The sequence below is a fragment of the Camelina sativa genome, chromosome 14, assembly GCF_000633955.1.
Source record: "Camelina sativa cultivar DH55 chromosome 14, Cs, whole genome shotgun sequence".
NCBI classification, from domain to species: Eukaryota; Viridiplantae; Streptophyta; class Magnoliopsida; order Brassicales; family Brassicaceae; genus Camelina; species Camelina sativa.
The window spans coordinates 17,707,315-17,721,067 of record NC_025698.1 but is presented as its reverse complement, the minus strand read 5'-3'; the positions used below and the strand labels follow the sequence as shown (position 1 = coordinate 17,721,067).

General features: G+C 34.1%; 2 protein-coding genes across 4 annotated transcripts in view; both read left to right on the top strand.

The window, feature by feature from the left end:
- On the top strand, positions 8,575-10,407 carry LOC104741834 (ubiquinol oxidase 3, mitochondrial). The gene is made up of 4 exons (XM_019236080.1): positions 8,575-9,119; positions 9,368-9,561; positions 9,709-10,003; positions 10,096-10,407. The coding sequence occupies exons 1-4, from the start codon at positions 8,709-8,711 to the stop codon at positions 10,153-10,155; spliced, it is 960 nt and encodes a 319-aa protein (XP_019091625.1). The 5' UTR covers positions 8,575-8,708; the 3' UTR covers positions 10,156-10,407.
- The window catches only part of LOC104741832 (E3 ubiquitin-protein ligase RNF14-like), a 3,812-nt gene continuing 1,093 nt past the window's right edge, over positions 11,035-13,753 (top strand). The window contains exons 1-8 of one of the 3 annotated variants that reach the window (XM_010462752.2): positions 11,035-11,389; positions 11,459-11,689; positions 11,793-11,867; positions 11,942-12,449; positions 12,552-12,937; positions 13,039-13,265; positions 13,359-13,524; positions 13,611-13,741. In XM_010462752.2, the coding sequence (XP_010461054.1) occupies positions 11,126-11,389; positions 11,459-11,689; positions 11,793-11,867; positions 11,942-12,449; positions 12,552-12,937; positions 13,039-13,265; positions 13,359-13,524; positions 13,611-13,739 (1,986 nt within the window). In that variant the 5' untranslated portion in view covers positions 11,035-11,125 and the 3' untranslated portion in view covers positions 13,740-13,741. Of the gene's footprint in view, positions 11,690-11,792; positions 11,868-11,941; positions 12,450-12,551; positions 12,938-13,038; positions 13,266-13,358; positions 13,525-13,610; positions 13,742-13,753 lie in introns of all 3 variants that reach the window. The other 2 variants (XM_010462751.2, XM_010462750.2) reach the window with 2 other exon arrangements.

Here is a 13,753-nt window from a genome sequence, read left to right as displayed (position 1 = left end):
AAAAAAAGATTAATTTGTAATCCAATTTACTTATGTTTAAAGCAGAAATTTTTATTTTGAAGAAAAACATATGTTTAAAATATTTCTGATTAACAATTGAAAAATTTCATATTAACAATACCGCTAATAGTTTTTTTCACCAATCAAACATCATTGTGTACCGCTTATTTTGCATAAACCGCACTTGTACCGCAAATACTTTTATCCTGCACGTACCGCAGTTGAACCGTACCGCACTTTCAAATCATTAGTTCTGTACTACCGAATCCGCCGTTACCATTCGGACCCTAAGGCCATGAATATTAACCACTTAAATGCGGTTTTTGGAGGTGCGTTTTTTAAATATACTAAAGTCACCATTCAACACATTTAAAACAAATTTGCGTTTTCTTAAAAAAAATCGCGGATTTTGGAGAACAATTAAGACAAGACCGCATTTTTATACTAGAAGGGTCCAAATGATAACAGCGTATTTGGTTGTGCGATACGGTTCAACTGTGGTTCGTGTGGTAGAAAAATATTTGCGGGACAAGTGTGGTTTATAAAAAATAAGTGATACGAAAAAATGTTTGATTGGTGAAAAACTATTTCCGGTGCAGATTTCATATTGTTTTATTAATAATTAGTATAATTTTATATATTTTAATTTTATTTTTATTAATAAATAAATATTTTTATTTGTATATATATTTTATTATTGTAACAACAATTATATGAATAAATTTAAAAATATAAATATTTAATATAATTGTAAATTATTATCTGCTTTGTGTTAATAGAAAAATATTAAGAACCTTAAATATCTAAATTTATCAATCATAAAAAATATTACACAATAAAAAGAACTATCAAAAGTTTCAAAAAAATATATCTATTATAAGATTAACTGGAGTTATTAATGTTTATATATACATATTACTAAATTATTAATATCTATTATAGTTTGAAATTTATGAAATTATTAAAAATGTAAAAAATATTAAAAATTATTATGACAATAACTTAAATAGAAGTGATAAAAAGTATAGAGAGAACTTTAAAATTTTTCTTTTGCATATAAAAAGTATAGAGAGAAGTTTAAATTTTAAACAAAAAGAGATCTAATTATTATAATAATAAAATCTCAAAAAAAACATTTTTTAATTAATGTGCATGCTTTTGATCGAAAACCGCTGGATAATAGATGGTTTCAATTGAAAAAGCGGTCCAAGGCAATATCTTCTGTACAAATCCGCGTTTTGGTTTTTTTTTTTTACAAAAAACGCAAATTTGTGAAAAGGTAGTGATTGGTGTTTAAAGTACAGTTTTCAAAAAAAAAGTGTTAAAAACCGCACTTGGATGTTCTTCATTCACAACCGGAGAGTCTGATATATAGCAGTCCAATACAAATCCGCGGTCAATAGTTATCTTTTTGATTTTTTTAATTTTAAATAAGCTATGGGCCCGAATGGTAATTGTGGATTTAGAAGTGCGGGACAAAAAATTTACTAGTGCGGTACGGTTCAACTGCGGTTCGTGCGGGACAAATATATTTGCGGGACAAGTGCGGTTATTCTAAAATAAGCGGTACAAAATAATGTTTGATTGGTGAAAAAAAAATAAGCGGTGCATAATACATATTATAGTTATACATTATAAACAAATATATTATATTAATATAACTATATGTAAATTTATTTTTTATTGTTAGTGAAATAGTATTTTCATTTTTATTTATAATTTATGAACTTTAAACACCAAATTTTTAATCATGTAAAATTTTGTTTATTAAATAATGAAGAAATACATCTTTTAGAAATAATTTCATTATAGAAGAAACTATAGTTTACTTGTAAAACTGTTAAATCTAGTTAACATAGATATGATACATTTTAAATGACATAACTTTAATTTATATTTTGATTAAAACTGACTTAAGTTTTTTGGATATGTTTTTCCATATTATAAGTGATTATTTTGTAATTTGTGAAGAATAATGAAGTAATATTTTTTATAAAATCAAGCAACATTTAAAATAATATTATTTCATATTTACTTTATATGGAAACTATAATTTCCTTTTAAAGTTGTTAATTTTAGTTAATATTTTTTTTTTGTCAAAAAGTTGACTATATTTTTTTGTTTTTTTAATAAATCTTTTGTTTCATATTAAAAACTGATTATTTTATCATTTGTGAAGAAATAATGAAGTAAATTATTATTTTCTCAAAAAAAAAGACACATTTGAAAAGTTAATTATTTATGAGAATCTTTAACTATGTAAATTAAAAAAAAACTCATTTGGCATAAAGTAGTTTATTAAAATCTATGTTAACTATTACTCTTTGCTGTAAAAAAAAACAAAAAAAACAATAATCAGAATTTATTTTGTCCAGTGCGTAATTGCTAAAACCCACTTTTAAAAAACAACTGCGGTCGTTTGATAAATACTCATCTTCAAAAACCGCAACAGTGTTTTTTTTGTTTTAGAAAAACGCAAATAACCTATTATTTTGTGATTGGTGACCTGAACTGTTTTTTCCTAAAAAAATTTGAATACCGCTTATTAGAGAGTCACCATTCACTGCCTATATATACTGATATGCATATCTCAAAAATCACAACAAATCTATCCCATTTTCCCTATTTTCACTCTCTTCCCAAAAAACACTCACGATTGAACCCAAAAAAAAAAAATTATCTCCTTGTTATAGGCTTGCAACATTTATTAAGGTGAGCTGTACTGTTTTTTTTCCTAATCGATACTACAATTTTTTTTCCACACTAATGGGTACTACTACTTTTTTTTTTTCCCACAAAATAGAACTTTAATTTCATTCTAGGGAGAGTCAATACAGATGGAGTGCCGTAGCCAATCCGGTAAAGATACAGAATCAGTGTAAGAAACATTGTCTTAAGCAGCCATATTTTGCTAGTTTATTAGCAGCCGTATTACATTCTCTCTTTGTAAAATGAAAAGAAGTTGAATCAAACTTTGTTATCCAATACTGTATGTCATGGAGGAAGTTTGCTAAAGATCGATTATGCTGGACACCATTTAAAATGTTAATCAAATTCACGCAGTCGCCTTCAAAGATAATACTAGTGTAACCTCTGTTCCATGGTTTTTTAGTCCAAGTAGTAAGGCTTTTGTCTCTGCTACAAGGGGAGATTCAGCATAACCAAGGACTGAAGAACCCCAGTAGAGGGGTAACCCGAGGTGATCACGGATTATCCAGCCACCGATGGCCTGAGATGTATTCCTATCGAAAGCTGCATCGAAGTTACATTTCACTGACGAAAATGGTGGTGCTTTCAAGTGATATGGTTGTTGAGGTGATTCTTGAGTCATCCCCCAAAGTACCTTAGTATCAATCCATTCCTTTACTTCAGCTTGAGCCTGTAGAACTGTTTTTGATGCACTCTCTCTGTAATTGTTAAAAACTGTGTTGTTTCTAGCCTTCCAAATTCTCCATAATAACCATTAACCAAAGTGGTTGTAAAGCCATCTGACGAGGAATATCTTGACGTTTTGAAAAATCAATCAGGGTTAAGATATTGTCTTCTATATTGTCAGATAAATTGTTTAGATTGAGAGCAGGGGTGTTGGAAAAACGCCAGGCCGACAGGGCAAAGGGGCATGTGAAAAGAGCATGGTTTATGGTCTCATCTTCTTGTCTGCATCTGGAACATGTTGCGTCAATATTCATGCCTCTTGACCGAAGTCTTGTAGTTGTAGGTAGAGCTAATGAGATCGTTCGCCAGAAAAAATGTTTGATTTTTGGCATTATGTCTAGGCTCCAAAGCTTATTCTTTAGTTCAACAGAACCATGTGGAATAGCATGATGAGGAATAGGATTAGAAGGATCATGTGTAAGCAACTAGTAACCCGATCTCACAGTATAGTCACCCGAGAAAGTGTAGTTCCAAATCATTTGATCAGATTTATCATGCTTTGATAAGTAAGTGTTTTTAACGAAGTCTTGATCCTCTGGTACTATCAAGGATTGCAGTTTCCTAATGTTCCATGATCGGTGAGATTCGTGACCAGTAATTAATTCCTGTAACAGGAAATGTTCTTGTGGTGCCATAGTGGATATTGGTCGTGGCGGATGGGTGTTAACAACGTTATCGATCCCAGCTCTAACTGATTGTCCATCACGAATAATGAACCGTGTACCTTTTTTAAGGAGATACCCGTGAGTAAAGAAGACCAACCATAGGATGGGTACTACTACTATTATTATCTTGTTGTTCAAATAATAATAGTTTGATTTAATTATTTTTGTATTAATAATTTAATTAGAATACACTTATATATAATATATTAACACTCTTATGAAATCTATAAGAGCTATTTTTTTTTAGTTTAAACTCATAACATTTAAAAATATGATTCAATATTTATTATTTTGTTTTGCAATTTAAAAATTTGTTATAGTAGTAGTAGGTTATATATTTCATTAATTTTTAAATACATACATATATTTACTAAAGATAGTGTTTATCAAATATTTAATTTAAAATAGTTCAATGTACAAAATCAACTTAGTTACTTTCAGAATTTTATTTTAATTATATTTACAAAATTTAAGTTTAAAAATATTCAAAAAATTAGTTTACTAATATTAACAAAAAAGTTACTAATTTTCTCATGCAAATTGTTATTCTTGTTATTATATATATTTATATTTGCTCTCATAGTAATTCAATTGTTTGACGAAGCAATTGCCATGTCTAATTACATTCTTAAGAATCCTGTTGCGATCGGTAGAGAGAGTATATGGTTAGAAAGTTCAACCAAGCAATCAACATGGATATAACTTATGGTTTCTTTCTTCAAAAACAAGCTTGATGAATTCAAAAAAAAATTACAAAAGGTGGAAGGTTCTTATGCATAAAACTGGGCATATACCTCATGTGTGCGTAACATTAGTTTAAAATTATATATGAATTTTCAATTTGATATTTTAATCATACTTTTTTTTTGTTTGTCACACAAGATCTTCCATTCAAATCAAAGCCTCAAAAAGAGGTGAGTTCATACAACATACAACAAGATAAACAAAAGAAGATAGAGATAATGGTTCCATGAGTTCTTCAAAGGGATTTTCAACTTTTGAGGGTTTTACAATGTTTGAAGAGTCTGTTGGGCCCAAGGCGGATTCGACCATGAAGACGGGCTTCGCGAAATCCTCGACCATCAGGTGGTCATAAACGACTCTAGTGAATGACACAATCGAGCTTTGAAAAAGGGGGGGNAAAAGGGGGGGGTGTCACTTATCATGCTTCTCGCCAACAATGGCGATAAGTGACAAATGGGGACAAGGGGAACACACTTCAGAAACCAGTAAGCTATCGGATCAGAGTTCAAGTGAGAGCTCAACAATGAAGGCAACCAAGCAACTCTATTTAGTTGATCTTGATAAGGATAGATTTCAAACCATTATGAAGAACACAATATACTGCTACCGAGGAGACATCGACTTGACCAAGCAAGTACGATTGGAACTAAAGAAAGTGAACTTGATATCCCATTATCATACATGGATCTAGCTAGAGAGCAGAACACCAGACCCGACCAACACAAGAAATTCACCGCACAACAAGCTTAAATACCCACATAGACCGGGGACAAAGCAAAAGGTCTCTACCAAGCCTACATTCAGCTTCACACAAGCCATAATACAAGACGTACCTCTGAAGTAGTTGGTTTTCCCATGGATGGGCTTGGTTGTTAGGGGAAGGATGGGAAGGTTTCGGTAATCTCCTCTCCTTAGAGAGGAAACCATGATGTTGTGCTTCCGCAAGTCTTTTTCCTCCATAGTAGATTCCCAGATGTTGTACCTTAGCACACGATTAAGCTCAGATACTCGATAAGGCAAGGTTGAAAGTTTGAGACCGTATTGGTAACCCTCGCTCCTTGGATGCGGGGTCATAATGCCAATCGTCTTCAAATCAAAGTCCTTGCTATGGATTAGGGACATACACTCAAATAGCCTAAATAGCAGGTAAACCGATGTAGAACTAGAGGATTTGCTTTGGACAAAAGTTCAGAATAGTGCTCGTGCATCCAACTCAATGACATCGCTATATGTTTATAACGGAGAAGTGCCATCGGTAATAGACTGAGCAAAAGTTTTAAAGCGAGATACCTCATGGGCTTGAGCACTGATATTGTTAATGGGCCAACAAAGAACAAGCAAAGGCCTGCTAGACCAAACCCTAATTTCGAATTGGTGAGAAGGTGTTGCGGCGCCTGACCAGAGATAATTTTGAGATTTTCAGTGAGTTCCACATCTCCGGTGGACGAGACTTCAGCAAATTAGGGTCCGAAGACTATGGTACGGCTGAGGCATGAATCTCGTGGAAAGAACCGGATTTGGAAAGATACAGATCTTTGGTCTTTTGCTCCGCCATCGATGATGGTGCCAATAGAAGGAGGAGGAGGGGGTTCACCGGGTTCCACCACCTTCCCTTGTCACTGGTTATTGAGATCCCAAAGCTTAAAGGGTTACAAAGGTTTTGAGACATGCTCGAAAAGGGGGAATAAAGTAAAAAAAAAAAAGAGAATTAAAAGAAGAAGAGCATAAACTAAAGAGAGCAGCAAAGGAGATGGTCCGACACCGGCAAGCTAAAGCTACGCCGGCGTCAGAAAGCTTTAGCGGGGAGGAGACTTCGATGTTCGTGCCCATTTTAATCATACTTCATGCTGGGCATTTATTAAGGTCCTCTAAACTTTATACATTGTAGATTGTAGTTAATATGAAGTTTTAGTTTAGTACAAGAGTCGTCTTGTTGGTCTAAGTCAAAAATTGATTCTCTCCAAACATAGAATTGCTAGCTTTATATCTTTGACCATATGAGTATGAGCCCATTTTACAAACTATGGAGATCCTACCCATATGATACCCTTTTCATATGGATTAGTAATGTTTTTTTTTTGTCAAAAATGTAAAAGTGTTCTAAAAATCTTTCTTCGAGAAACATTTCCTACATTATCTCTATAGGTTTTTAATTTTATTAGTAGTCTAACTTCAATCAAAAATTAGAATATTGTTGTATAATTAATTTTTTTTTTTAGAAACCTTCACCATTTCCGGTGCCTAGAGAGGTACCAGTAAGATACAAATCATGGGTTTGTGGATTCAGGTGATTTGATCACACAATGTTATGTGGATGGTTCATGGAAGGAGAGTGACACGTTTTGCGGCATGGGTTGGTTTTGTCTGTCCCCCAGTGACGGCACGAGTATGATGGGAGCAGTCAATCGACGAGGCAGCTTATCCCCGTACACACCGAGGTTGAATCTTTGGTATAGGGAATGCGATGAATGATTGGATCAGATAACAACGATGTAGCCTTTTTTACGGATTGTACAGATTTGGTGAAAATGGTATATTCCCCCTTTGGATGGCCGACCTTCTCAGTTTACCTAGACGATGTCAAGAACAATATGGAGGAGTTTTCTTCGTTTTCTCTTTCACTTGTTTCTTGTTGTGCAAATGTTAAGACGGATTATTTGGTACATAAAAGCTTGTGCTTAATCGTTTAATGTCACATTTGTAAACAATTTTTTCTCCACATTGATTTTCTTAGGGCCAATCTTTTATATTGTTGATAAAAAAAGACAACTACAAAGCTCAGACAGTAAACTTTGTTAATTACTAGAGTGATTTATGTTTTCGAGATTTGTATAAACTGAGAATATCAATATACTAATAATAATTTATTTAATTTGGTACTGAATACTGATCATAAATTATGTAACCTTTATATAAATAAGTTAAATGTTGCAATGAGAGTGCCTAGCTCTTGTAGCTCACCGGTCAACGAAGGCACATAATGGTGCAACGCTTGACTGGTTCGAGACGAGGCTGGGCATTAGAGAGAGAGATGAATGAGAGAGAGATTGAAAGAAGCAAAGAATCATGTGTTTCATAACCATATGAGATATTCTAAAATATCTTTTTTTCTTTTTGTTCATGTAATTTTTTTGTGTACACAAGTCTACTTCATGGATTTTAAATTTCGTGGTTCACAAATTTCCAAGTGATTAAGGAATAGAATCTCTGGACTTTTCGGGATGATTTCTCTTGGTTCTTTCTAAGCATAATTTTCTAATATCAACGTCAGGCTTATACAAGAAGTAGTATATAAACTTAACCTGATATAGTGATACTTATAAATTTTGTTAATAATGTTAAATAAATAAATAAATCTTAGTCAAAATAAATCTAGTAATGGATTTGTGATTCAATCATCTTTACAAAGTTCTTTTTAAAAATGTTTTGTTTCTGAATAGTTTTTTTAGTTGACCGGACGAATAATATAGACAAAACATTTTTCAAACAAAAAAATAATAATATATTAATATGATTGTGATAGATACAATCATTGTAATTTCACATTGTTCTAATAATACTTTTCAAGAAACGTACAATATATGACAAAACGTGTCAAATCATATAACGTGTCAAACATGTCCTCTATTCTTATTGGGAATTCATCCTCCAAGAAACTTTGAACTTGACCGAGATTCGTTATAATCACTCTCATATGTATAAATTATACTCTTCACAATTTAATTGATCACATAACAAAATCTAAAGACCAAACATAATTTAAACCCCTCTCTCATTTTTTTAGTATTCCCTACTGTCTCAAGTCTCACCCCCAAAACTCGTCGATATATATCATTCATAATCATACCACATCTGTTGTCACTCATGTCTTCTAAATTGGTTTACCGTACCCTTCGACCGGTGCTATCATCTTCGGTACAATTCTCCGGTTTAGGTACTGGACCGGGGATAAGGGGACATATCATCAGCCACTTGCCCACTGTTCGGTTTTTTAGTTCTGACACGTCATCTCCGGCGAGTGGGAATAACCAACCGGAAAACCCTATCCGAACGGTCGACGGAAAAGTTATATCCACTTATTGGGGTATACCTCCGGCTAAGATCACTAAACCGGACGGTTCAGCTTGGAAGTGGAATTGCTTTCAACCATGGGATTCATACAAACCGGACGTGTCTATTGATGTAACCAAACATCACAAACCTTCCAATTTTACTGACAAATTCGCATATTGGACCGTCCAAACTCTGAAAATACCGGTTCACCTATTTTTTCAGGTAATTTCTTCAGAACTTCAAATTGTTGTATCAATTGTTCGTATTCATATAATTTTCAAATATTTGGTAGTCAGTAATTGGGTTGTATCAAAAAGTAGCTGATTACAAAACAACATTTTTCCATAAAAGTTAAAAAAAAAAGAAGATTATTTGTATATTTTTGAAATTGAACTCTGATTCTTAAACCTTTGACCATAAACACATTTGTTCGTTTATTTTTCCTAAATTCAATAATTTTGCGTATTTAGAGGAAGCATATGTGCCATGCAATGTTGTTAGAGACAGTGGCGGCAGTGCCAGGAATGGTCGGAGGGATGCTTTTGCACTTGAAATCTCTTCGACGATTTGAACATAGCGGTGGATGGATTAAAGCTTTGCTCGAAGAGGCCGAGAACGAGCGTATGCATCTTATGACCTTCATTGAACTCTCACAACCCAAATGGTATGTATGCATGTACACTTCTGATTTTGTACCTTTTCAAAATACCACGTATAACCTTTATTATACAACTATATAGTAATACAATCTAAATTCAACTCATTATTTGTTAGAGTTAATTTATCTAACCATTTGAACCGGTTATTCAAGGTACGAAAGGGCAATTGTGTTCACGGTCCAAGGCGTTTTCTTCAACGCTTATTTCTTGGCTTATGTAATTTCTCCCAAACTTGCTCATCGCATAACTGGATACTTAGAAGAAGAGGCTGTGAATTCTTACACCGAATTCCTCGAAGACATCGATGCCGGAAAATTCGAAAACTTGCCAGCTCCAGCCATTGCAATCGATTACTGGCGGTTGCCTAAAGACGCGACGCTCAGGGACGTGGTTTATGTTATTCGAGCTGACGAAGCTCACCACCGGGATATTAACCATTATGCTTCAGTAAGAGTTATAATACTTTTATTTGCAAAATGATGTATAGTAATATTAAATGTGAATTTTGGCTAACATATTGGGGTTAATTGTTTGTGCAGGATATACAATTCAAAGGACACGAACTCAAGGAAGCTCCGGCTCCGATTGGATATCATTAGAGATCATTTGACAAAGCTTCTTTGTATCCATGCATGCATGATAAACCCTATGTGACTGTGGATCTCTATTATACTTTTTATTTTCTCTCTTTTTTTTGTTCTTTTATTGTTCAAAATTGTTATTCTTTCTAGATTATGATCTGTGTTTGTAGCACAGATTGACATTTTTTTATGAAGATTCGAGATTGTAAATTTATATTGTAATAAAAATAAGTGATGTTATTGTAGTGAAAAATACATTTATTTATAGTTTCTTCTAGTTAAATATTTATATTTTTAGACTACTACTTATCTTTATATTCGATGTGGAAGTTTTGACATGTTACTATTTTTTCTTAATAGTTTTCTTTAAAAATTCAAATCATGGTAAATGCGGGGAAAATCACATTTTATTACTATATAGATGATGTGGTGTTTATTTGTTTCACAAAAATAGAATCAAACATGTTTCAAAAAAAAAAAAAAAAAAAAAAAAAAAAAAAAAANTTAGAAATGAAGTATAACGATTAATAACAAATTAAAATGATAATTTATATTTAAAATCTTATATGTTTAATTGATTGGTTTTTTAAAAATTATTATTAATGTATTAGTTTTTATAAAGTAATTAAATTAAATTGCAAAGATTAGTATTTGACATTTTTATCCTTAACTTGAATAGATGTTTTTTTTTGACATTTGACTTATATAAATACTTTTTTGATAAATAAAAAGGTTAATTTTATGTATACTTCCATAGGAATTACTATTTTTCAGTATTGGTATGTATATTTCTTTTTGGTATAAACATAAATTCTGTGTCTCCTTTTTAAACATGGACAAGTTCCTCTTTATGTACTAATAAAAACCCCAAAACTAAACTACGTCATCAAAAACCCAAAACGACATAACAATAAATAGAAAAAAGGTCATTGCCTGAGTTTTTTTTGCCTTTGGACCCAATTGCGCTACGAGAGAGACCGCCATCACCATGAGACGGGCACACGGAGGCAGTGGTGGTAGAAATCACGACCGCCGTTACGTCCGCCGTGGTGGTGGGATTGCGAATCCAGTCAAAGATCAATCAGAATTGGACCATAAGCAAGAAGACACGACCTCCACGGATCGGTCTACTTCTCCGTCTACTTCTCAGCCATTACAAAACCTCGATCATACCACAAAACCTTCGAAACCTCACCGGAGTCCTAGGAGTCGGCGCGGCCGCGTATCAAATTCAAAACCTCGTCCCGTTGAGGTGAGTTTTACTGAATCCGATGTTGTAGATTGCTTGGCTGATGATTTGAGTAGCTTAAAGGTGAAACAGAATCCGAATTCGATTAAGGACGAGAAGATTCATCTCAGTTCTGTTGATCATTCGAATTGTGAGGAATCAGATGTGAATAGAGGTGAAAGTGAAGAACTTGCTGATGCTAATGAGTATGAGACGAATGAAGATATTATGTTGACTATTCTGAATGATTTGAGATCTAGCGTCAGTGAGCCAGAGCTAACAGAGGAACAACTAAAGATGAATGATCAATTACAGGAAGATGAGGTATAAAGTTTTGACCTTTGTGCTGTTTAGGCTTGATTATAAAAGTTATGCTGTGGTTTAGATTGTTCATCTGGAGTTACTGATTTGTATTGAAATCTTGCAGATTTTGGCATTGGGGTACATCTATGGAGGAAACATGTTCATCTTTGATCGGCATAAAGATATGAGATACTTTCAGGTCAGAGATAAGGTTTCATATAGAGATATTTGTGACATATGATAACAATATGTTCTAATGATTGGTTTTTGCAGGTTCATGTAAACGTTGAAGCTACTAATGAATATACCATCTCTACGAAGCTTAACTTACAAGCTGATTCAAGTAAAGAGTCAGAGGATTTCTTGTACTCTTTCAAGGCGCAGCACCTTCCACCGATTGTGTTGACATGTTTGTTACCAAGTGCCTATCCGAGCCACTTACCGCCTTATTTCTTAATAAGTGTTCAGTGGATGAACCCTGATAAGATTTCAAGTCTCTGCTCAATGCTGGATTCTATATGGAGTGAACAGCCAGGGCAAGAAGTTTTGTACCAATGGATGGACTGGCTACAGAACTCGTCGATTTCTCATCTTGGCTTTGATGATGAGATTGTTCTTGGTCCTTATGGTGTTACATGTTCTAGAGATAAGCGTGCTGTGTCTGGAAGTCGTTCTCCGGATTCAGATATTCCTTATATTAGGAGTTATGACGATGAGAAACGTCATGATAGCTTCCTTCAGAGCTTGCATGAGTGTTGTATATGTTTCTCTGAATCAGCAGGTAAAACGTGTTCTTTCTTCATAGCTGTTTGCTTTTAGTGATGTGGGTTGGTTCAAGCTGCTTACACTTGTTTCTCCATATAATTTTTTACTCCTTGGACAGGTATTGACTTTGTTAAGTTACCATGCGAGCATTTCTTTTGTATGAAATGTATGAAGACCTATACAGACATACATGTCTCTGAAGGCACAGTTAACAAGCTTAAGTGTCCGGACTCGAAATGTGGAGAAGTTGTTCCGCCAGGTATATTGAAGAGATTGTTGGGTGATGAAGCGTTTGAACGCTGGGAAACTCTTATGTTGCAGAAAACATTGGAATCCATGACTGACGTCGCTTACTGTCCTAGATGTGAAACCCCTTGCATAGAGGATGAGGAGCAGCTTGCTTTATGCTTCAAGTGCCACTTCAGTTTCTGTACACTTTGTAAAGAAAAGAGACATGTGGGTGTGGCTTGCATGAGCCCGGAGCTTAGGCTTCAAATCTTGCAGGTATCGTTATTGTGCCTTTGATCAATCACTACAATTCTGTTTATTATATCCCTAAAGATCTTTAGACAGATGACTTTTTCTTACATGTAAATCTTATGCAGGAGCGTCAGAGTTCTTCTCGTCTTGGAGAGGAACAAAGGCGGAAAGAAAAAGAAATGATCAATGAGATTATGAGCGTGAAAGTGATAATGAAATGCGCTAAACAATGCCCATCTTGCAAAATAGCCATCTCAAGAACCGGAGGATGTAACAAAATGGTCTGCAATAACTGTGGCCAATACTTTTGTTACCGTTGCAACAAAGCTATCAGTGGTTATGAACATTTCCGGTTAGTGATGTTACAAATATAAAAGAATAGATGCATACATATGTTATGTATATTATCTTGGAACTAAATAAACCTTGTCTTCTTTGGTAAAAGCGAGGGAACATGTGATCTGTTCCCACAAGAGGAGATGCAAGAATGGAATGAGAGGATGAATGAGCGACAATTCGTTGGACAAATTCAAGCTCAAATGTATGCACAAAACGGTCAGTTTCCACAGCGCGGCCAGTTGTGTCCTAATTGCCGCCAGTTCAATGCAAAGGTAATAGCTAATTTGGTTTTAATCAAGCCAGTGAATTATGGGGTTTTGGGGTTCATGAGATGATTCTTGAGTTGGTTATTGTGCAGGCTGGAAACAACAATCACTTGTTTTGCTGGGCATGTCAAGCTCATTTCTGTTATCTTTGCAAGAAAGTGGTGAAGAAATCTGTTCAGCATTATGGACCAAAGGGTTGCAAGCAGCACACAGATGGGTAAAGGCATGCATGTCT

What these genes read in the sequence shown, in the direction of transcription:
- LOC104741834 (XM_019236080.1), top strand. Translation starts at nt 8,709, where the DNA reads ATGTCTTCTAAATTGGTTTACCGTACCCTTCGACCGGTGCTATCATCT. An exon ending in CGGTTCACCTATTTTTTCAG is followed by an intron (nt 9,120 to 9,367) that starts GTAATTTCTTCA and finishes TTGCGTATTTAG; the next exon opens with AGGAAGCATATGTGCCATGC. An exon ending in ATATTAACCATTATGCTTCA is followed by an intron (nt 10,004 to 10,095) that starts GTAAGAGTTATA and finishes TTGTTTGTGCAG; the next exon opens with GATATACAATTCAAAGGACA.